General features: G+C 56.8%; 3 protein-coding genes and 1 long non-coding RNA gene across 7 annotated transcripts; 1 reads left to right on the forward strand and 3 right to left on the reverse strand.

Moving 5' to 3' along the window:
* The first annotated feature begins 43 nt into the window (after positions 1-43).
* Positions 44-20,392, forward strand: LOC147650747 (uncharacterized). Of its 2 annotated transcripts, XR_015275921.1 has the most exons (5): positions 9,214-9,815; positions 10,500-10,595; positions 13,154-13,273; positions 14,493-14,783; positions 16,520-20,392. It is a non-coding gene; the product is annotated as an uncharacterized LOC147650747 (long non-coding RNA). The 2 variants fall into 2 exon arrangements; XR_015275922.1 differs by lacking the exons at positions 9,214-9,815; positions 16,520-20,392 and adding an exon at positions 44-1,558 and having other exon boundaries at positions 14,493-15,253.
* On the reverse strand, positions 115-2,040 carry COMMD4 (COMM domain containing 4). Its single transcript, XM_086849497.1, has 8 exons — positions 1,760-2,040; positions 1,615-1,686; positions 1,475-1,540; positions 1,199-1,238; positions 961-1,080; positions 661-741; positions 399-575; positions 115-305 (listed from the first exon to the last, which is right to left on the reverse strand). Exons 1-8 carry the CDS (start codon positions 1,760-1,762, stop codon positions 265-267), a joined length of 600 nt encoding a protein of 199 aa, XP_086705623.1. The 5' UTR covers positions 1,763-2,040; the 3' UTR covers positions 115-264.
* LOC111934268 (uncharacterized) lies at positions 2,945-9,281 on the reverse strand. Its single transcript, XM_086849427.1, has 13 exons — positions 9,079-9,281; positions 7,201-8,782; positions 6,728-6,786; positions 5,958-6,112; positions 5,454-5,557; positions 5,270-5,328; positions 4,903-5,039; positions 4,698-4,822; positions 4,514-4,572; positions 4,040-4,194; positions 3,575-3,681; positions 3,343-3,456; positions 2,945-3,149 (listed from the first exon to the last, which is right to left on the reverse strand). Exons 1-13 carry the CDS (start codon positions 9,165-9,167, stop codon positions 3,105-3,107), a joined length of 2,790 nt encoding a protein of 929 aa, XP_086705553.1. The 5' UTR covers positions 9,168-9,281; the 3' UTR covers positions 2,945-3,104.
* On the reverse strand, positions 9,785-20,762 carry PRMT2IP (PRMT2 interacting protein). 3 transcript variants are annotated; one of them, XM_086849425.1, is made up of 4 exons: positions 20,632-20,762; positions 12,005-15,064; positions 11,591-11,628; positions 9,785-11,381 (listed from the first exon to the last, which is right to left on the reverse strand). In XM_086849425.1, the coding sequence occupies exons 2-3, from the start codon at positions 15,015-15,017 to the stop codon at positions 11,591-11,593; spliced, it is 3,051 nt and encodes a 1,016-aa protein (XP_086705551.1). In that variant the 5' UTR covers positions 15,018-15,064; positions 20,632-20,762; the 3' UTR covers positions 9,785-11,381. The 3 variants fall into 3 exon arrangements, with proteins under 3 accessions (XP_086705551.1, XP_086705550.1, XP_086705552.1); XM_086849424.1 differs by having other exon boundaries at positions 9,785-11,385; positions 20,632-20,751; XM_086849426.1 differs by lacking the exons at positions 11,591-11,628; positions 20,632-20,762 and having other exon boundaries at positions 9,805-11,385; positions 12,005-15,017.
* Positions 20,763-22,543: the final 1,781 nt, after the last annotated feature.

Genomic DNA, 22,543 nt, shown 5'->3' on the forward strand with positions numbered 1-22,543 from the left:
TGGCCGCGCGGCGGGCGGCGCGCGCTCCCATTGGCCGCGAGCTGATAGCGGAGGTTGGGGCCCGGCCGGGGCGGTCCCGCCGCGGGGAGATGTTGCACAACGCGGGGACACGGCTCAGCTTTGTCACCGGGACTTTATTGGAGCTGCCCCGAGGACCTCCAGGAACCCGGAGGAAAGGGAAACGTCCTCCACCCCAGCCAGGAGCACCAATCTGGACCCCCAGCTGAGTGTCGCAGCCTCCCGCCGCGGCACTTTCCTGGCTCCTCAGAAGAGGCTGTTCATCAGGGTCTGCGCCTGCTTCAGCTCTGCAGAGAGAGGACGGAGATACGGGGGAGCTGCCGGTAGTGCAGCCTCTCCCCCTGCAGAATCCCCCACTGCCACCCCTCCTGGCGCCTCACCTGCCAGCAGCACCCAGAATTTGTTGGCCGAGAGCGTCACAGGGACAGCCGTGGTCTTGTCGCGCTCCGTGTCCCGCACGTTGAAGGTCAGGTGCACCACGGGCTCATTGACCTCCTGCAGCTCGCTGGAGCTGAGGGTGTAATCCACCCGCCAGCGCACTGAGCCCAGCTGGCTCACTAGGACGGGCAGTGGGATGGTGTCGGTACCACGGGCACTGACACCGACCCCCACAGCCCTGCTGGGACCCGACACCGCACTCACATCGCAGGCTGCACGCCCTGAGCCTGTCCTGGAGGGGGCTCTGCTTCTCCTCGTAGGAACGGCACAAGCCGCTGGCGTGCTCTGCTCGTCAGGGGACACAAGAGAAGAAACCCTCTGCTCACAGCAGACCTGCAGCTGCCAAACCCCACCAAAGCACCTGAGGAGCCCTCAGGGACCGAAGGCTCAGAAGGGAGGTGATGGAGGACAGCACAGCAGCCAGCCTGCCTTCATCTGGGTGAGAACTGTCAGCAACATCCCACCAAGTCTGGCTCATGGTGCCAGCCCGAGGCTTTCCCCTACCTTTGGGCAGTCCCAGCTGCTGCAGCTCACTTGACAGAGACTCACTGTCTACATTGTGCTTGGCTGCACTGGAGAGGATGAAGCCGAGGACAGCGATGGTCGCCTTCACATCCCCCGACTCTGCAGACGGGAGGGAGGGTGAGCTCTGTCACCTTGGGAAGGCATCCCCAGACACATTGCTGCCCATGCCTGGAGCACGGCTCCATCGGGGCATCCTGGCAAGGACAGCAGTGCTCACCTAACTTTGCATCCGAGGTCAGCTTCAGGATCTTGTCATACTGTGGGAGAGTACAGCGTCACAGTAAGCAGCTAACACACTACCAGTGCTAACACTAACAAATCCCACATAAATATTAGTACTAATAACGCTTATTATACATATTATTACTACTAGTAGAGGCCGGTAGCGTTCTTAACGCTGAGGCTTCCACGAAGAACACGAGATTAATTAACGTCGTGTGTGCCACTGTATTGTTGAAACACTTGGCCTCCACTGCGCTAGCCCCACACTTACCTCGATGGCCTCCCCCAGCAGGTCCCGCAGCACTTGGGCGCAGATCAGCTTCAGCTTCACCGAGGACTGCGGGGGAGAAGGAGGGTGAGCAGGGGGCCCGCGGGGGCGGGCAGGGGGACGCGGGGGCTCGGGCACTTAACTATTTTGGCCAGGGTGCTGATCTCGGCCAGCACCCAGTCGGGGCAGTCCAAGTCCCCGCAGAAGCGGAAGCGCTGCGGGGGAAGAGGCAGTCAGAGCCCGCAGCGGGCTCCGCACCCGCTCCCCGCCGCCAGCCCCCATCCCCACCATGTCGCCGCCGCTCCCTGCTCCGCGCTGCTATCGCAGAGTCCGCCTTTGCGACCCGGAACCACTCCTGGGCGGGCCGCCGGCTACGCCCCTGCCCCGAGTGCCGCTGGGGAGCTCCGGTAGGGGCTCTGCGGCGGCGCTTTAGCCGGGAGCGGGGCCCGGAGAAGGGACGGGGGTCTCGGCAGCGGCACCAGGGCGACCGCGGGCCCCTCCAGCGCCCCTGGCTCCGCCCGACCGAGCCCTCACGGCTTCCGCCAATCGCGGCCCGCCTTTCTCCGCCCTGGCCAATCACAGCCGCCCTTTCAATCCGGGCGCGGCCCGGCCCCGCCCCTCAGCCCGGCAGGGGGCGGTGGAGGCGCCGCCTCAGCCCCACACTCGCCCTCCCAGCCCCGCGGCCACAGGGCCGGAGCGGGAATGTGGAGCTCAGAGCTGCGGCTGAAGCTTAACAGGCCTCAACCCGAACTAGAGATCCTGGTCTGCTGCATAAGCAGCTGCACCTGGCCGCAGGGGAAGGGGCACAGCGGGCATGGAAATAAAGTTCTGTGAGAGCGGAGGTGAGGTGAGTAGAGCTGGGATCCCATTGAAGGGTTTATAAAGATTGTGGGGAAACGACGCTGATCTGGGGGTAAAATTCTGATTGTGGAGCTGAAATAAAACCCCTCGGCTTACCTGAAATAGAGACAGCGGTGCTGAAGGTGAAGTAAAACTTGTGGTCAGGGAGAGGCAAAATACCGATGGTGGCACTGAGGCTGGGATAGGGCCTGCAGAGCCAGAGGCAAACAGCACCCAGCTGAATCTGAAATAAACACCCTGGGGCGCTCAGAGTGCACAGCAGGAGCTGCTGGCAGGGCTGGGGCTCAGGTAAAGCCTGGGGGAGCAGGCTCGGGGCTGGAACAAACACGCCAGGATCTGAAATAAAATCCAGTGTGCTGGAAGGAGAAGCACCGTGGAGCTGGAAAAGTGACTGTGGGGCTGGCATGCACATTCTTGCTTTTATAACTCACCAACAGTGGGGTTGTTAGCCCAGAGCTAGAGAGGACCAAGCCCAGCATATGCTGGCACCAGTTAGAGCAGAAGCACCTGGCTGTGGTGGTACTGGGAGCCCAGGGAGGAAGGCTGGTTGCCCACAAAGGGAAGAGGGTTCAACAGCATCTCCACAGACGACACACATCCTTCACAACTGGGTTTCACGGTCTACAAATGTTTATTTCAGATACAAAATTATTCCATTCTGCTCAGGGAGCACCTGGCAGCTGCTGCCAGGTGATTAGGGAGTGCTTCTCAGCATCTCCTTCCCACCTACAGCCCCTCTCCAAGCTCCCCCCAGCAGCTGCTTCTTCTATCCTCAGGCAGAGGTGCTTTGCCACTCCATGTGACCATCCTCAGGGTCCTGCAGGGGAGAGGGAAGGAGTCACTCTAGACACCTCCAGCAAAGGCAGCTGTGAGGGTCCCTTCCCTCACAGCCTCTGCACAGGCTTCTCCAAGCCCAGAGATGATCACCAGGTAACAGAAGAACATGGGACCTGCAGATACACCAGCTCCCAGGCTCAGAAAATAATCCAAGGGCAGCAAAGGCCACTCACCTCTGTCCAGAACCCCTGGTTATCCATTTCCAACGTCTGGATCCCCACTTCAGGGTCTCTTCTGTCCCAAAGGGCTCTTCCATCCTGCCAGCCCAGCCTCTTGGTCCCCAGGCACTAGGGAGGAGAGCACAGGGACTGCAGCCCCAGCTGGCCCCCCAGAGTCCCCCTCAGCCCAGCCCACACAAGGGCCCAGGGCTGCTCATCCAGCTCAGCAGACAGAACTGGCCCTTACCACGAGCACGACGGGTGCAATGATGATGCAGAGGCCACCTATGACCATGAGGGCCACTCCATAGGCTGGGAAGCCTGGCTCGGGCGAGGGACGTTCCAAGGTGTCATCTGGAGCAAAGCACAGCATTTAGAGCCTGGAGCAGCCAGCTTTGCCCCACAGGCTGCCAGCCACCCACTCTGCTCCAGGACAAAGATACGAGATATAAAAACACCTGTTCCACACCCTTCATGCCTTTTCCTCCCATCCTACATCAGCAGGTCTCCAACCCCAATCCCCCAGGCTATGCAAAGGGAAAGGGCACAACTGTTACTGAGGTTTTTCTTCCTGGTCACCTCAGCAGCCAAGACATCTGACCCTGTCTTCACACAAGGGATCAGGATCTGGTCAGCCATGGATCTCCTCTGCTCACAGTGGAGGCATGGGGCTCGTGGAGCTCACATACCCACATCCCAGAGGGGAGCTTACCTCCCACAGAGAGAGAGAATGGATCCACATGGATGTCTGAGTCAGCCAAAGCCTGGTTTGGCCCAACTGAGAGCACAAGTGTTGCCAAAACCTCCATGCTGCTTGGAGCAGGGTGTTGGAATATCATGTTCCCGTGGCAGATCAAGGAGCCAGGCCTGCAGACAGGGTTGGGAAGAGCTCCAGCAGCTGCCAGTCCCATCATGACCCCACAGCAGGACAGGGTGGGCACACCCAGCCTCCTCCCAGAGGGTTTTGATCAGCAGGAAGAGCTCTCTGCACTCAGGGAGCCATGGGAGGGAAGGCACATCCCTGGAGGTCCAGCAAGTCACCACTGATACAGTGGGTTAATGCTTGACCTCAGCTTCCTCTGCAAATCCTTCTGTAGCCAAAAACATGCACCTGTCAGCCATGACCTGTTGGCTGATGTCTGAAGGGAGACCTCCCTGCCCCAGCAGAACCCCTGCTCCCACTCACAGGAATTCTTTTATGATCACTTTCAGGAGGGTTGGGTAATCCTTCAGGGCTCTCATCACCTGGAAGAAAAGTTGTGCTCAGCTCCCCGCCAGCTTTTGGGGGTGTTTGGACACCCCAAAGCAGCCCTTCTTCCTCTCCCATGGCTCTTCTTCTCACCCCCTCTTTCCACCAGCCCCATTCCTACCGCATCACCGAGGTCCCTGGAGAGGTTGTGGTGCTCTTCAGAGAGTGGATCCTGAAGCTTCTGGCTGAATTGTCTGTTGGTGACGAGGAAGGAGAGAGGGTACACATTCAGACCAAGCTTGGACCCTGAAAGAACAAGAAACAAGCGCTGGGTGTGCAGATCTGGCAGCAACCCTGCCCACACCACTCACAGGCTCCATCCTTACCCTCCACCGAGAGGGAGGTCAGGTCCATGGAGAGGCCTGAGAGTGCAGTCAGGGCTTCCAGAACTTCTGTAGCATCAGCATGGACAACTGTGTCTAGGTAGAGGTCTCCAGTGATCTCTGTGTTCCCACTGAGGTTTCTGAGGGGAGAGAAGAGCCCTGAGCAAGGCAGGAGGGTTGGGACCCAGCTCCAGCACCTTTACTGGTGGTTTTCTCCTGAGAGCCCACAGAAGGTGCTCAATTACACTTTGCTCCCAGCTTTTCCCATCCTCTCCAGCCTTGCAGCACAGCTCAGCAGCTACAGAGGGCACAGGAGACAGTGAAGATAGGGAAATGAAGATGTTGGCAGAGGAGCAGCTGCATCCCATACCTGAGCTGGGAGATGGTGAAGTTCCTCACATGGTAGAGGGCACTGACAGATGAAGTTATCTGGGCAGGGAAAAGACAACAGGTCACACCTTCCCCTGTTTGGCTCAGGTTATTCCACCACCCAGGCAGCCTGTGCCCATTCTCCCAGCATCACCCTTTGGAAGGGCCCCCAAGGCTTGGCATACCTCATGGACCAGCCTCTCCAGAGGACCCATCGGGCTCATCCCCAGCTGGGAGCCAGTGAGGGAGATGGACAGCTTCTCCGGGTCCAGGTTCTCCAGGCTGAAGCCTAAGGGAGGAGTTTGGAAGAGTTATGCTCATACTGGCTCTTCCATCTTCCTTGGGAGATCTTGTTCAGCCTTGATCTCATCCATAGCCACACACCAAAAGCAGAGAGCAGCAGGGCAGCTGAGTGAGGAGGAATTCCTTTGAATGTGGGAAGGGGTCAGGATGTACCATTTCCCAGGGAGTCGAGCAGAAGCACGGGCCCACACAGGTCCAGCTGCTGCAGATGTACCCTCCACCACCCTTAACATCCTTACAGTGGTTTTCCACAGGCCAGAAGAAGTGATGTTAAGTGAAGGAAAAGCCTGGAATCCAAACTGCACTGGTTTGGGCTTTGAGAGAGGCACAAGGAGGGCACTTGGTGGCAGCAGCAGCCCTGCTGTGGGAAGATCTTCAGGACTTACCACCTGACTGGACAGACTGGGGCTCCAGCTGCCAGCTGAAGATGCTCCTTCCCTTGCTTGCCTCTGTGACAACTGTCCGGATGAGGTGGGAGCTGGTGGGAGCAGGAACATCCCCCCGGAACAAAACCTCCCCTCGCACCACCACAGAGCCATTCCTGGGTGGGAGAGAGAGGAGATAAGAGGAAGAACAACCTGCTGCTTTTTATTTTTTTCCCCAGGTACATTTATCCAGAAATTCAGACAGGGATCCCTTTGGGATGATGACACCAGAGGGGAGCATAGCCTCTCACATTGACCTGTCTGGAGCATTTTCCTGGGGAAACCCTTCCCTCCAAGCCAAACCTGCAGCAGCTTGGGAAAAAAACCACAACAGAGACCACTGCTTCTTCCAGCAGAATCCATCTCTATTACACACACTCCAGTATTGATATGTTTCTACTATGGGAAAGGTTAAAGAAAATCTTGGGAATGCGTAAGAGGAAAGACAAAACAGCCACACCACCGAACTTTAATTAGAGCAGAATTTCTGCCCTTATCAGCCATCTACTCAAACATCAACCTCCCAACGTTGTGGGAGGCAAAGGAAAAACTTTCACTCTGGGTGTTTATGGCTGTGGTAATTCCTCTGGAATGCACTTTTCCCAAGAGAACAGAGTCTTCATCAAAGTTAAGTGTAAAAAGTTGCTCTTCTACTCTCCTTAAGGCCAGGGTGGCTACCACAGGCTGCAGCTTCTGCAAAACCCACCCCTCCACATCAGCTGCACACTCACATGAACTCAAGGACATTTGCCTGCAGGAAGCTCTCGTAGCTGGACAGCATCTGGTTTAGCTGGAAGGAAGAAGCAGCTGGTAATTCATTGAGAAGTCTTCCCAAGCTCCCCCATGTGAGTGGGATACGCAGATGAGCAATAGAGGGAAGTCAGCTCAGCTGGCCCAGGGGAGGGCAGACCGGCCCCCAGCCCTCTGGGCATGCCTGGGAATGAGCTGGGATACCCAGAGCAGCCACCGGCATTCCTGGGACAGAATAACACCGTGTGCCATGGCCCTGCTGGCTGCCAGAGGTGAGGGGAGCCCAGTCCCACATCAAACCAAGCTCCAGTGGAGCAGTGCCAGGGGTTTACCCACCTCCACCACATTCAGGTGGGCGATCAGCCATCCAAGGGCCAGTGCAGCACACAGGTTTCTCACCCCAGTAGGGCCACCCCAAAGTGCTAAATCTGTCCCAACCACCTCCAGCACCCACCATGAGTCTCACATCTCCCTCCAGCTGCCGGTAGCTCTCCGAGTTCCTGCTGCCCAGAGCCAGGGTGTAAGTGATTCCCAGCAGTCGGAATTGCAAGGGCAGCACGTGCACAGGCCATGTGGGAAAGGGGAGGCTGGAGGGGTGGGATGCAGGGGGCTTTGTCCCTGTGGAGCCAGGTACACCCTTTGTCATCAGCTCAGCTGGGCTGAAGGCCTCTCTGGTGGCTGCAGGGAGATGTTCCATGGCTGTGGAGGAGTGCTGGGAAGTGCTGGAGCCACTGGACATGACGTGGGCATTGAGGCTCACTTCTGTAGGCACAGGCAGGGTCTGGGAGCTGAGCAGGGAGCAGGCTGCATGCCCAGCTCCAGGAGAAGTCAGCAGGCAGGGTGGAGATGTCACACTGCTGGCAGTGACAGCGTGATGCCCAGGCTCAGAGCCATGCTCCAGAGCTGGGTTTGTGGAGCAGGGGACAGAGCCTGGGCTGGCAGGGGTGAGCCCCAGAGCTCCTGCTGGAGTGGGAACAGGTGCCACTGATGCTGTTCTGGGCTTGCTGTGCCTGGATGCTTCCATCATAAATGTCTGTCCAAGCTCTGGGATGGCACCAGTGGCTGTGGAGCTCATCCCAGTCCCGGTGGGACCTGCAGGGCTGGGAGCCCTGGTCTGAGCTGGGGAAGCTGCAGTGGACAGTGCAGGGGGAGAAGGCCACTCACTCTGTGTCCCCAAGGTGACAGCAGGAGCCCCAGACGCTGCTGTGGGAAGGGAGGAAGCCAGCATGTCCTGACTGTGGGCACCAGGAGCTGCTGCAGTGGTAGGAAGTGATGCCAGGACTGCATCCAGGAGCCCAGACCCATTTCCTGGGACCTGGGCCAACGCAGCATCCACCAAGGGAGCAGCTTTCCCAGGCAGGGCAGTGCCAGCAGTGCCCCAGAGCCCCTCAGGGTGCAGCTCAGCCGAGCTGGGTGTCCCTTGTGCTGGCAGAGCAGAGGCTGCTGCCTGCTCTGCCGTGCTGGGGCTCCAGGAGCGAGCATCCGTAGGGGTCCACGTGGGGACTTCAGGGGGAACCTGAGACCCTGCAGCTGCCCCACGGAGTGGCACCATGCCCAGCCTGAGCTCTTCCCTGTCCCCAGATCCAGGCTGCTGCTGCAGGCAGGTCTGAGACATCCGTGTGGCCACAGTCCGTGTCCCCAGGCTCCGTCCCCCAGCACCTGTCCCAGGGGTCACAGCTCCTTGGAGCCCTGGGGAGTAGCCCGAGGTGAGGAGGTCCCCACGTGCTGTCACCAGACTATCACCCAGCCCTGGCTGGGAGGCTGACAGGCCCAGGTGAGCCCAGGTGGCAGCAGCCAGAGCACCCAGGCCAGAGGGGACAGCAGCAGCACACACACACACGGCCAGCAGCAGGAAGGCCCCACACCACAGCCTGTGGGCAGGGACAGCCCCGCAGGCAGTGGGACACAGCGCTGTGCCCGCAGCCCCTTCCCTCTGGGCACGCAGCAGTGCTTCTGGCCACAGGGCAGCAGCCTCCGGGGGGCTTGGTGGTCCAACCCCTCGGCTCATCTTGGGAGAGGCCATGGCAAGAGCCCAGCTGTGGAGAGGGACAGCAGGAGATTTAGGGTGGGTCTCTGCAGCTCCCACATCCCAGTGCCTGCCCCATTCCCAAGCTTCCCATCCCCAGAACTCCTTATTAAAACATCTTCCTTTTCAGCAGTCTAATAGCTCAGGAAAGCCTGTGCCAAGCCTCAGCACCTCCCAGGAAGCTCCCAGTGCAGTACATGGTTGTAAGCAGCCCCAGGCTCAGACATTACCTCAAGTCCCTGCCCCAAACACCCACCGTCCCCAGAAACCTCCCCAAGGAGGGCCAGGCCCACCAGTACCCCTCACCTAGCAGCACCTCTGGAGAAGAGAACACCAAAGCCCAGCCAAGCCCTGGCTTTTATCTGGTTTTTCAGGTGGGGTGGATGTGGCTCCATTCCAGCTGCTCCCAATTAACACAAACTCATCTGCACTCCCCCAGGTGCAGCTGGAGGGGGCTTAGCTTCCCTCTGCTCCTCACTGAGCCCTTGGCAGCAGAAGGTGGGGGTGGGCCTTCCCCTGCAGGCAGGATAATCCCCAAACCTGCTGATGCTCCCCAAAACACCCTGTTTGTGAGGTTGTGGAAGTGTTCACTTGCTGGGCTCCACTATTTGGGGCTGAAAAGTGTGGATTGCAGCACTTGGCCTTTGGGGTCAGTCAGATTCTGTGCCTGATGGAGGCTCCCAAGGCAGAGGGACCCCCACTGGGTCAGCCCAGGCTGCACCCCTGAGCACCCCACACTCTCCTGCCCAGTTTCTGATGCTCAGACATCCACCAGCAGCCTCTTCCCAGGCTGTCATGCAGGGGCATTGTGGAGGCTGGGATGTGCTCCTGTGATGGCATCTGGGACACTGGATCCAGCCTCCAGTGCTGGCACAGAGGGGCTGCACACAGCACTTGTGGCTTGTTGCAGGGAGGAGTGGGCAAGTGCACGGGTGTGGGATCTGGGGAGCCTCCAGCCCCAGGAAGGTCCTGCTGTGCCCACACTGGGAAGCAGAGACAGAAGCAGGGCATGTTTGGAAACAAGCCAAACTCTTTTAAACCAGGTGAGGCAACTCTTCATATTCTTACAAAAAAATTAAATAAAGGGAAGGAACTTTCTTCCCCAGAACCTTATATATGTTATAAAAACAACAACATTATTAACAAACATCACTTCCCAAATCCCTGTGCACAGTGAATGGTGAGGGGGAGTGAGAACAGCAACATCCCCCTTACCCATCCCACCCACAGCCACCCCATCCCCACAGAAAACCAGGAAGGCACCCACAGAAATCCCCCAGTAGCAAACACACCTTTTGGCTACAATAAGTACAGTTTGGGTAGAGTCTTTCCCCCCCCTCCTCTGTTTTCTTAGTTTAAAATAAATATTCCCTGTAGTGAAATACAAAATTTGAACAACCCTTATTTTGTTCCTCCATGCCCTGCAGCAGCTTGGAGAACACCTGAGTGATGAGTTAAGGCCTCTGCTGTGTATGCTGCTGCAGCCCCCCAGGGTGAGGGGAGTCCTGGGATGCCCACATCCCTCCTGGGATCCCTTTGGGCTGAAAAGATCCCTCCTTCCAAGGTCTGGCAGCATCATTCCCCTCCCTGCCCCTTTAGTCTCCACCAAGGAGGTCCCTGAATGTGCATCTCCCACATTCTCCTTTGGGACAGGATCTGGGATGTAAAGTGATTTTTTTTAAAGTGAGGTTTTCTTTTCTTTAAGAGTCTTTAAATCTTTCTTGCAGCCTTTTAGTTTAAATAAAAAGACACGTATAAATTACTGTATTTAAAGAAGAAACAACCCAAAACACATGACCTGAAGGCAGCAGTTCCTTATAAAGGTAAATCCAGAACATTTGTAAAATGTCTTCATTTTTAACAAAAAAAAATCTAAGTCCTGGGACTATGGAAGTCACGATTCCCTTGCCCTTGCTGTTGGTGCCAGGTCTTTGTGGCACTTTAAAGGTGAAAATTCCAGAGGAAGGGGATGTTTTTTGGGATAATAACTTGGGATTACTTTGGGTTTATTGGGATAAATATTTGGGATAATACCCTAAACAAATTGGGATATAAAGCAGGAGGGGGGATTCAGAGGAGAGAGGTGGGATGTCATCACTGCAGTCCCTTTTTCCAAGGCTGGGATGGTGTTGTGGCCATTTCCATGCTCCTCTTGCTCCAGCTGCACTGGAACTCCCGCCATTCCCTCTCAGCTCACCAGGGCAATCGTGGATGGAGGCGGGAGATGCACTAAAAGATGATCCATTCAAAGAAAAGCAGCTCCAGCTGCTGTGAGGGGCTCAAGCCCATGTCCGCGGGCCTGGATAACCCACCAGCATCTCTGTGTGTGTCCCTGGAGCACCACTGAGCTGTTCTCCACCCTGAGCAGCATCCCCAGAGGGTCCCTGGCAAGGTATCAAAATCCTGAAGGATCCTGATGCTGGTGGGAGCTGAGCACCTGTCTGCAGGGCTGCTGGTGGTCTCAGCATCCACAGCTCTGGGGACTCGGGAGCTTCCCATTCCCATCATCATTTGGCTGTTGCCCTCGACACATTCCTCAGTGTCTCCTTTTCCTTGATCTGTCCGTGGCTGTCGCTTTGCAATCAGCTTTCAGTGCCCCCACGCCAGGGCTACCTGGGAGAGGAAGGAGTGGTTAGGGGAGGCACACCTCCCCTATATCCCCAATATCCAACCCCATTCCAGCCCGGCCCAGGGAGTGGAGCCTCCCCAGGCAGCTGGAGCTGCTCATCATCACATGAAATCCACACACATACACCTCCACAAAATGACAAACAAATCCCATAAATTCCTATAAACCCACGTGGAAAAGGGTTATTACCTACTTGGAAGGCTGCTGGCCAGTCTCTGAGCTTGAACCTGGAAGAAATAAAGTTGTTGGTAATGGCCTTGAGCGACAACAAAAGGTTATCTGGACACAGCAGTGAAGTCACCAGCTGGATGGGACAGCCATGGGTGGCAGGTCTGACACTGCACTCTTGGATGGGCAGAGGTGGCCTGGAACTGACTGAAACCTCCTTGATACCCCCAGGATGAGTTTTCTCCCTTCCAGCTCAAACTTTCCCCCTCCACAACCCACGGAGGAAAAGCTGGGCAGAACCATCAGCAGGACAGTGATGCTGAGGAACCTTTGGATGCTCCCCAAGAACAGCAGCACCTGGAGGGCTCCAATGTGCCTGGAACATCCCTGGGAGAGCCCCAGGGACCCATCCCCAGGCGATGCCGGGCTACCTACCGAGCTGCTGCTGGATGGAGTTGTACCAGTGGAGGTTGAGCAGGTCGGGGTAGATTTCGGGAAGCTGCTTGAGCGCCAGGAGCTTCAGCATGCGGGAGGTGCAGCTCTTCAGCTCCAGGTCCCTCAGGTGCTTCTCCTCTGAGAGGGTGGTGGGACGCAGCTCCACCTTGTGCTTCTGCAGCACTTGGTCCACAAAGCTCCCGGGCAGCTTCGGGAAGAGCTTCTCCTTCACCACATGGATGGGGATGAAGATGGCTCCCGCCCGGACGACGTGGGGGAAAGGGCAAGCGAACATAAAGGTCTTCAGCTGGGAGAGCAGGTTGGTGAGGAGCACGGCCACGTCCTGGAAAGCCAGCCAGATCTCCTTGCCATTGCTGGGCTTCTGAGGATTGGGAGTCTTGGAGCCATTTTTGGGCAGGGATTCAGGCATCTCTCCCAGCTCTTCTGCCGGCTCAGCCATCTCCAGCCACTGCCGCAGCAGCTCTGGGGAGGAGCGGGACACCGAGCCCGAAATCGTGTCACAGAGCGAGGTGTGCAGGGTGGTGAAGTACTGCCCTGAGGGGGTCTGTGCGGGGACACCACCAACCTGCCTGGCCACCGAGACCTTCTCCTCCCCCGGGGCGGCAGGGGCTTTGGGAAGCAGCCCCTGGGGAAGGTTTGGGCCAAGGATGATGCTGAGCTGGGGGCCAGGCAGCGACAACGGAGCGAGGCTGGATGGAGAGGAGGCTGGGTGAGCCGGCGTGGGGGTGCTGCTGGGGGGGCTGGGCTGGGGGGTGTGGGGGCTGCTATCCTGCCGGGGGGGCTCAGTGCTGGGCGGGAGGGAGGGCAGGAGCTTGTATTTTTGGAACATGAAGGTGGCAGAGCTCTGGAAGCTGCTCCTGTCCCCGGAGTCTGCCTCAGGCAGCCGGGACTGTGCACCCTCTCCCAACTCCACCTTGCCCCCTGTAGCCTCTTTCTCCTCCTTATCCTCTCGGTCCAGCGTCCCCTCCTCACACCCTGTGGGTCTCTGGGTGTCCCCAGCTTCTGCCAGTCTCTTCTTGAAGCTAAGGTCCAGCACCATGTCCTCAGGTGGCGGCTCCTCAGCGCCCACCCCGTCAGGGCTGCCCTCCTGAGACTCCAGCTCTTGGGACACAGACTTTGGCTTTTTAGGGATGCTCCTGTAACAGCTGTTCCCTTGGCTCTGCACTGCACCATTGCCCGAGCTCAGGCTGGACACCACCGAGACGTCTCTGAGGGCAACAGGCTCCTGGCTGCCACCTGTGTTTTGGGGTGAGGAGTCCTCCCATAGATGCTTCCTGCAGAACAGGATGGGGTCTGAGCCCTTGGCCATCTCCAGGTACTCCTGGAAAGGTGCCAGGCTGAAGACGTTGTGGATCACAGGCATAGGTGGGGAGGATGACAAAGCCTTGGTGTCCCTCAGGTCTTCCAGCCCCTTGGTGGGGGTCACAGACGGAGAAGGGCGGATGAGCTCCTCGGCTGGATCCTTGACCTTGTAGGCATTTCCTTCCCCTGGTCCCCCACGGGAGGTGTCCTGAGGGAACGGGCTGCTGTTCCTCCTCCCTGGGTACAGGGGCTCCTCCTCCTCTTGCCTGGGTTTTTCCCAGCTCCCTCCTCTCTTGGGAGAAGTCTCAGGGAGCCCGCCAGAGCCCCCAGAAAGTGTCTCTGAGGCGCAGACAGGCTGGAAAGCATTGCTGTGCCTCGGTGCTGCTGGCCACTGCAGACTGTCTGCCCCATGCTGCTCACACCCCGGCTCCCTGCTGGGAAAGGAGGTGTGGAACAGGGATGTATCTCCCGGGCTGACGGCAAACCCTGGGTACCTGGTATTCCTGGGCAGCTCAGCATCCCTGGGCAGCTCGGCATCCCTGGGCAGCTCAGCATCCCTCAGCGCTGCCCCCAGCCTGGCACCCACTGTCCTTGGCACGTAGGGCTCCAGGGGGCTGGGAAAGTAACTCCTGGGGGCTTGGGTCTTGAGGTAGGTGCCAGGAAAGGGCTCCCTGCTTCCCACGTAGCCAAAGCCAGGCAGGGCACTGGGCTCCCCCACTGTGGGAGCTGGAGAGTGGTAGAGGGGACCAGCTCTGTGGGGTGACAGTGGGTAGGGGGGGGGTGGGTAGCACATTGCTGACCGCTCCCAGGTCACTGGGCTGGCATCAGGTGGCTGGAGCTTGGGCCAGGGGTCCAGACTGAGGCTGGGGACCTCCGGCACCTTCATCTGGCTCTGGGCAGAGGAACAACTTGCTTCCAGGAACGGGGTGCTGGGGGGTGGCCTGTATTTATCAAAGGTGACACAGTAGTGGGGTAAGGCGACGGGGGAGCCCAGCTGCTCCTTGGAAGGCAGGGCCAGGCTGGAGGGCAGCGGTGGGAGGCTGTGGTCAGGGCAGGGACCCCTCCTGTGGGGCTCTCTGGGGTGCAGAGGGGGGGTGGTGGGGGGCAGGGTCCACTTTGCCTCCCCTGGTCGCTGCTGCAGACTCTCTGCTTGTGTTCCCAGCAGCAGAGCCATCCTGGGAGCCAGGAAGGAGGCGGGGGTTCTGTACACCGGCTTGGGGACCGCTAGAGGGGCTGCCTTCTTCACCGCCACCAGCTTCTTCACCGGCAAGGGGCACCTAGGGCTGTCCAGCTTCTTCCTGGCCATCAGCTGCTCCTGGCTCAGGCTGTCTTTGCTCTTCTGGGCGTCCGGGGGTTGCAGCCTGGTGCCCGGGCTGTCCGCTGGGTACAGCAGGAAGCCCAGTGGTGGCCCCTCGGCCGGCACGGGCCGGCCCAGGGCACCGGAGCCGTAGTGCAGGTAGGCGGGCACGGGGCTCCAGCCAGCCGGGGGCTGCTCGGGACCCTCAGGGCTCTGCAGCGGGCAGGCAAAGTAGGAGCCCTTGTAGCTGAAATGGTTTTCAGAGCCAGAGTGGGGCACGGGGCTGGATGTGCCTGGGATTTTGCTGGGCAGGAAGCTGGCGGTGGGCTCCAGACGAGGTAGCTTGTTCAAAACCACGGGCTCTGCAGACTGCGAGAACCGTTTTGAGGCCATTTATATGATGGTGCCGGTGTCCCCACACGAGAGGTGCGCTGGCCTTCCTGGGTAAGAGAGAGAATAAGCCATGAGCAAAGTGAAGTCCCCACAGCCAGCAGCCTGTGGTGGCACAAGATGAGAGAGGGTCACAGCCCACCCCACAAGGTGAGGGTTGTCTTGGTTTGAAAAGACATGTGTCTGCTAAGGAAGGCACAAACCTCCCTTGGAAAAGAAAACATAAAATGTAAACCACTGCCCCCTCCGAATTATTATAATCTCAAAATCAAGGCTCTCTCAGACAAAGATATGGGAATAGGAATACCAGTTCTTTATTAAGGAAATTAAAATAAAAACGCAGTAGTACAAAAAAAAAACCCAACAGAAAAACAACTCGCTGACAGAGTCAGAATACAACCTGACACTCTGTCGGTCAGGATGTTGGTAGCAGATCCATTAAATGGTGGCTGCAGTCCTCCTGGAAAGACAGATGGTTCTGCTGAAGAAATGATCCTGTAGAAGGGTGTAGTTTGCCTCTGAAGGTCCAGTGGTGGGGTACATGGCTCCAGTCTCTCCTCTGGGAGTCCAGTGGAGAAAGGCTGCCTGTGGTGTGCGGAGTCTCCGGTTATATCCAGGGAGAAATGTTTGGCTCCTCCCCCCGGTGGAGCATCTCCCAGTGGGATGATGGAACTTTATCAGTCATGCAGTGAGACTCAATGGCCCATTAACAGAAGGTTTTCCCCCCTTGAGGGAGGATAGGTCTAGAATAGATAAAGAACACTGCCACACCTGGTTTTAACAGCTGGTAATAGAATACACACTTCTGGTTACATCTTGCATTGCAACCCAAGACAGGGTAACTCAGGTTCTTTTTAATTGATCCCCTGGGGCTGATTAGAATGAAACAATGCTGAATGACTGGTGTTTATGAATATATATAAAAACATGGGGTTTATTTTAGAACGATTTGGTTGCAGTGGAGTCGTTTTTGTTATTACCTACTGTAATACAACAATACAAAGCGTAAAAATAACACTTCAAGAAATGCCTAAGGAAAAGAAAGGGAAGGGTAAGAGTAGAAAGGTCCCACCACCCTTCCAACAACACCGGGAGGTTACAATTCCACTGCCATGACCTATCTGGGGTGAGGGAAGCACAGGAAACACCAAGTTCCATGGGTTCATATAATGCTCAGGCTCACTGGGAACGCCCAGGTACCTGCCCTGGGGCAGGGAGTTTTACCCTGGGTGATGTCATGCCGTGGATCACGGGACACCTCAGAGTTTTTGTTTTCCTGTGACACCTTTTAAGACCTGGGTACAGCTGGTGCATGACTCAATTATGGCCCATCCAAGGGGATGAATATCTGCAGGCTAACTGAGATATAAGTTAGAGATAAGTCCCAGTAAGGGGAGTTTTCACAGCTGAGCCACTGGTGTAGGGACATTGTCAGGACCAAAAAGCACCATCCCACTTGGCAGGATTTATCTCTTATCAGCCTCTTCCCTTATCTTGTCCAACAGGCAACTGCAGGCTCTGATGGGTGTGCACCCATCCGCACCTGGGCAGTTCCAGCACATGCTCCATTGTTTGTGGCGTTAACCATTAACATTCCAGCCTCTTACACCACTCAAACATCCCGCCAGTTCTCTTCTCCTGCTGCTGCTCGCTCCAAATCTTCTCCCATGGTGGTGATTTTCAATATAATGGGACAGAAGGTCATGTGACTTTTCTTTTTTTATTAGTTATTCCATTAGTTTTGCTGTTAATATCTCTGAAAAATGTAGCTTTATCATCATAAATTTCAAGCCTCCTGAGGCAGTGCGTGGAAGGTTAGTACCTATCTTTTTTGTTCCAAATATGCATAAATCCTTGCACTAACTCCCAGGCTAAGATTGGTTGAGAAATAGTTACACTTCCATAAGATAAAAAGGTTTTCCCACATTTTTTTTTTTCCCCAAGTAAAAAGACAAAATAAACGTAACAAAAATTAAACTAACAATGTATAAAAGTTGTTGGACTGATAGTTGGTCTCCAAATGAGTTACCTTTGATGAAAACACAAATAAGTATAAATAGCTGATAATCTTAGCACGAATTTTTAGTGTATCAGGCAGGCCTCGGATCAAGATGGGGAATCTTGAGTCCATTTCCACAGGGGAATGTCACTGCAGATCCAATAACTGTGTGTGCATTAATCGGAGACACACAGTCTTTTGTACATTTTCTACAGCATGGCCAGTCGTGAGGGCCGGAATTGTGCAGGGATCTCCCCTTTCCACAGGATCCGATCCCTCCCTGCCAGTGGGGGGAGTCCTGGTGGTGCATTTCTCCATCTGTCCCCTTGGAAAAGCCCTGGAAAGCTCCGGCTGCCTTGGTTCCTAAGCTCAAACAGTGTCTGTTGCAGGCAGCAGGGAGCAAAGCTGAGTCAGCTCAGGTGAGGAGCTACCAGACATAGACACAGATTGCCCAAAATTCCCATCCCCGGCTTCACCTTGTAAAGTAAGGTGAGGTTTTTACCCCGAGGCAGCCGCTCAGCCTCTCCCTTAGGGGATTTGGGGCTGCTGTGGGGTGGGCGCTGGCCCGCAGTGACAGGTGGTGAGTGCCAGCAGGTGGAGCTGGCAGCCTGTCCCAGGCTGTCCCAGCACTGCCCTGCATCCCTGAGAACCCCAAGTGTTCTCTGAGCACCGTCTGGCATCACCCAGCATCTTCTGAGCGTCCCACTGAGATACCTGGCCATCACCTGAGCCCCAAGAGCAGCACTGGACCATCAACCAGGACCCCCCAGCATCACCTGAGCATCCTGTACGTCACCCAAGCAGCCTCAGGACAAACCTGAGCATCATTCAGCACCCTCCCAGCACGGCCAAACACACCCTGTCACCCAGCACAGCCCAGCAACCCCAAGCCCTGGGATGGACTCCCTGCAGTATGATCTCTGCCATTTTTGGGTTTTTGGTTGTTTTTTTTTTTCTTTTGTGGCAGCGTTAGCAGAGAAGCCAAGGAGGAAATGGAGGAAGAGCACGTGGAGATAAGAAAAAAGCCACATCAACAGCAGGGGAAAGAGAGCAGATATGGGGGGAGACTTGTGGGGGAGATAAGGGAGCGAGCCAGTGGTGGTGCTGCAGCTTTGATGGGAGGGGACCAGAGCTCCCCAGCTCAGCCCAAAACAGCACAAATGAGGCTGCACCCCTCACTGAGCCTTCCTGGCGACTTTCTCCTGTGAGCTTCAGCAATTCATCGCTTCCCAAGGACACTGCTTCCCTGGATTCCTCTGGAAACTCCCACGGGAGCCTCGGTGCTTCCCTCCCTGCTTGCACCCTTGGAAGCAGCTCCCCCACGTCATTTCCATCCCCAGGATAAGGCCTTGGGGTCATTTCCAAGACATGCAGTACAAATTACATTTGCCAGCACTTAGATCCAGGCAAAACAGCTTCCTTCGAGTTGAAGAAAATCCCAGACTGGGTTATTTTCCATCCAAAAGGGATCTCTTGGGAGGGTGGTGTTTGAATCCATCTCCCTGGGAGATGCTGTGTGGGAGGGTGATGTAGGCATGGGATCCCTTCCCAGCTGTGACAGCGTTATGGGTGGACAAGCTGGGCCAGAAATCCAGGATCCTGTGAGTCCTGACGTTTCCTCACTGCTTCTTTCCCTTTCCCCAAAGCCTCGGGGATCTGCAACTCCCCACCGTGGGGATATTGTGACACTGGCACTGCTATTACCACAGGATCGGGTGACACCACGGGGCACGATGCAATCGCCCTGTTTCACCTAGCTCCGAGTTCAATTCCGGCTGGAGGGCTGCAGAGCAGGACGAGTGATCCCGCTGCAGCGGCCGGAGCCAGGCACAGGGATCTGCCAGGGCTGAGCTCATTAACCAGATGAGGGAGAGGGGCTCCCGCTCTCCATGAAATCCACAGGGACTTTGCCCAACCGCTGCCATTCCCACACCTGTGCCACGCCAGCAAAACTGCTCTGCTTTTGCTGTCACCATCACCTTTTTCCCTCTGGAACTTTCCCTCTTGCAGCCAGCGGGGGAGGAGAGGGACACGTGGGGGGGATGCCTGGAAGAACCCCAACACATGCAGCCAGTAACTCCGAAACCCTACAGCTGAGAAAAGCAGCGAGTGGAATAAACACAACCCGTTATTCCTACTTTTTAAATATTCTCTTCATCGCCCCCCACCCCCCCCCCTTCCTTCTTCTCAGGGATTTTTTCCCACAAGGGGCCGTTTGGCCGGGAGGGAGTAAAAGTAAAACCAAGAGTAGAGGGAACACGTGCCACCAGCAGCGAAACCTGCCTGATAAGCTCCCGGGGAATTCTTTCCTTTCGCGTTTTGGGTGTCCAAAGGACACGGGAGAGCTCCCGCTCCTCCTCGGCCTGCCAAGGCCGCTGGGAACACATCAGACATCTCTTTTGGCTCCGAACAATGCGCCCGTGTGGGTTATCAGCGGGGCACGCAAGCTCCCCCGAATTTCCTCCCCGGGATGCGATGCCCGGAGCGGGAGTCTCTCACCGCAGCCTCCCGCCTCCTCCATCGCCACGTGATGCCAAAAACAGCCGCCAACTCCCGGCCAACCCGCAGGAATCGAGAAACAAAATCTCCCAAACCCGCTGTCACCCAGCAACCCCAGCCCTGCCGAAGTGCTGCGGCACGGGAGGGGCTGCCGAGGTCTCCCCGAAACCAAAGCACTCCACCAGGTAAGGAGGCGGATTCCCGGCCGGCTGCAATCCTGGTTTCACAATCCCGGGGACTCTGGATCCTGCCGAGGAGATCATCATTCCCATGTCCGGCGGCTTCGGATGAGCTCACCGGCACCGCTCCCCCAAACTTCGGTCATTTGGGGGAACAGACAAGAGCGGTCCCAGCTCCTTTATTGCACATCTTGTCCCTTTTTCACAAAGTTTGCAGCTCCCGAGTTTCTCCCAGGCGGAGCCTTCCCGTGGACCAAGCCAGATGCTTTTTAAGGCAGTATCCCCAAGTAATGCATGCACCAAGCCATGGCTTGTCTGAGATTAAAACTGAGCCCCCCAGGAATATTCACTTTTATTTAAAAAACCCAAAAACTTCACGGAGCATTAAGCAGTCACCAGAAGGGCTCAGTGACTGCGTCCCCTTCCACTTGGGGGATTAAAACCCCTCCAAAACGCATCGATCCCATTCCGACCCACCGATGTCACTCGCATCCAAGGCTGGCCATGGGCACGGCTGAGACCCCCTCGGTGCTCGCAGGCCCTTGCCGGGACACGAAGTATGGATGTGGCAGGGGTGGGTGGGTGGCCGTCCTTCTGTCCCCTCCGCACACCCACGGCCGCCGCTTTCGTGCGGGCAACACTCCGGCGACCCCCAAAATAAACCTCTCGCAGGAGCTTGAGCTCACGCTGCGAATCAGCCGCATGATCCAAAGTGTCCATAAATGGGTAAAATCCCGGGATCTGGAGCCTGCGACCCGTTTTTCCTTGCACGGCCCAAGGAGAGGCAGCCGATCCCGAGGAAGGAGCGCAGGGATCTCCCCCTGCTCGAGGGTTTCACCCGCCGAGGGAGCCCCAAGGCTGGCTGGGGTCCCCCCGCGCCTCATCCCTCCGCTCCACCGCGGCTCCCGCGGGACGCGCATCCTCCCGGCCCCGCACTCACCTGCGGCTGCGGCGCGGTGCCTCCCCCGGCGCATCGCTGCGGGCTCGGCTGCGGGGCTCGGCGCGGACGGGGGGAACGGGGGACCCGCTGGCCCTCCTCGGCCGGCAGCCCGCGATGTGCGGAGGAAGTGGGAGGAGAAGGAGCGGGAGGTGGAGAAGGAGGAGGAGGAGGAGGGCTGGGTGTGTGTGGGGGCCGGCCGGAGGAGGGGAGGGGACGGGACGGGAGAGGACAGCCCAGCCACACGTGCGCTGAGCTGCTCGGGGCTCTGCCCCTGCGCTCGGAGCGGCCACTCTCGGGACGGGGACATCCCCCGCCCTACGGGGGACACCCGCAGCCGAGGAGCCGCTGTACGAGGGGTCCCTGTTGCAGCGAGCCCCCCGTTATAGAGGAGGGGCCACATGGGGAGCCCGGTGTGTGGGGGGGAGCGTTATTAAGGGCAGCCCTCATTGTACGGTGCCTCATTAAGGGGACCCCCATTGTATGGAGCCCCCAGTGAACGGGCCACCATTTCAGGCAGTCCCCATTAGCGACTGCCTTCCCATTAGGAAGGAGCGACATTAGGGTGACTCTCCTTCCAAGCAGTCCCCATTAGGGAGGGACCTCATGAAGGACCCCCACTTACAGGCAGTGCCCATTAGGGAGGGACCTCCAGGCATCCCCATAAGAGAGAATCCCCATCGAAGGGACCCCCGGGGCAGGAGCTGACGGCGCAGTCACAGCTCACGGAACGGGATGTGGCTGAGGAACGCCGAGGGCTCGGTAACAGCTACGGGCAGCCCAATCCAGTTTAGGGGTCCCCCACGGCCGCCTGAGTAACAAATTGTTCAAAAACACGGGCACGGCTCACCCCGACAACGAAGACCCTCATATGTAACATTTTCTGATGAACAATGCGGCGGTTAAAGGCGTGTATCATCTTGAGCCACGAGTGCACCTTAGGCGGAGTCCCCCGCCCTGTATCCGGGCGGATAACAACGCCTGCTTCTTGGAACTACGGCGGGGTTCAGCAGTTTTGTTTCCTAGCTTCGGTGGCACAGGCAGTCCCCGTGTAGAGGATCCCCCATTGCAGCCCATGGGGATTCCCTGTGAAACAGGAACTCCCCCCTTAAAGAGCACAGAGAAGCCTTCCCCAGGCTGAGCCCACCGGGCTCTAGCCGGACACAAATCCCTGTGTCCACAAAAAGTCGCTTTTCCATCTCGTCTGCAGAGCCAGGGATCCACGGGCAGCCTGGGGTGGACTAGGGATGGTTTCTGAGCCCTTCGGAGTCAGTCCCCACCCCAAAGCACAGCCCTTCCTCCTGGATTTAACCCCCGCCAGCCCCAAGCATTAACACGGAGCATTTAGCTAAGGAGTCGGTCTGGAAACATTCATGCAAACATTCCCGGACGAATCATTAACCATCATAAAAGGCACGTAAATATGATTAACCCAGTGACACAGATCCTGGGAGATTAAGTGCGTTGCCCAAGGCCGTGGACTGAAGCAGTGGCAGAGGCTCAGCTCCCTCAGGCACTGAGAAATAAAGATTTCTAAGTGAAAAAGAAATAATTCCACTTTTTTATTACTTCATTGAACTAAGACTGGGAAAGCAGGGTTTGAATTCTCCTCTCTTTGGCCTCACAAGCATTATTTTCTACTTACAGCTTTAATTTACAGAAGTTTTGTGGCAGCAGCAAAGAAAACAAGGAACTGGGAGGAGCTGCCACTGAATTCGCAGTCTCTTGGCTCCAAAGTTTACACACCACTGCTTTGTCTGGAGCTCATCGATCAGATGTTTCCATTAATATTCTCATTGGTCAAATGGTAATGTAATTAGAGAATAGTTATTACATTCAATTATGAGATATGTATCTATATATTATGATATACACATATATTAGTGTGCAACATTAAATAGTTATTATGCATTAA

The sequence above is a fragment of the Cyanistes caeruleus genome, chromosome 13, assembly GCF_971803275.1.
Source record: "Cyanistes caeruleus chromosome 13, bCyaCae1.hap1.1, whole genome shotgun sequence".
Classification (NCBI taxonomy): domain Eukaryota; kingdom Metazoa; phylum Chordata; class Aves; order Passeriformes; family Paridae; genus Cyanistes; species Cyanistes caeruleus.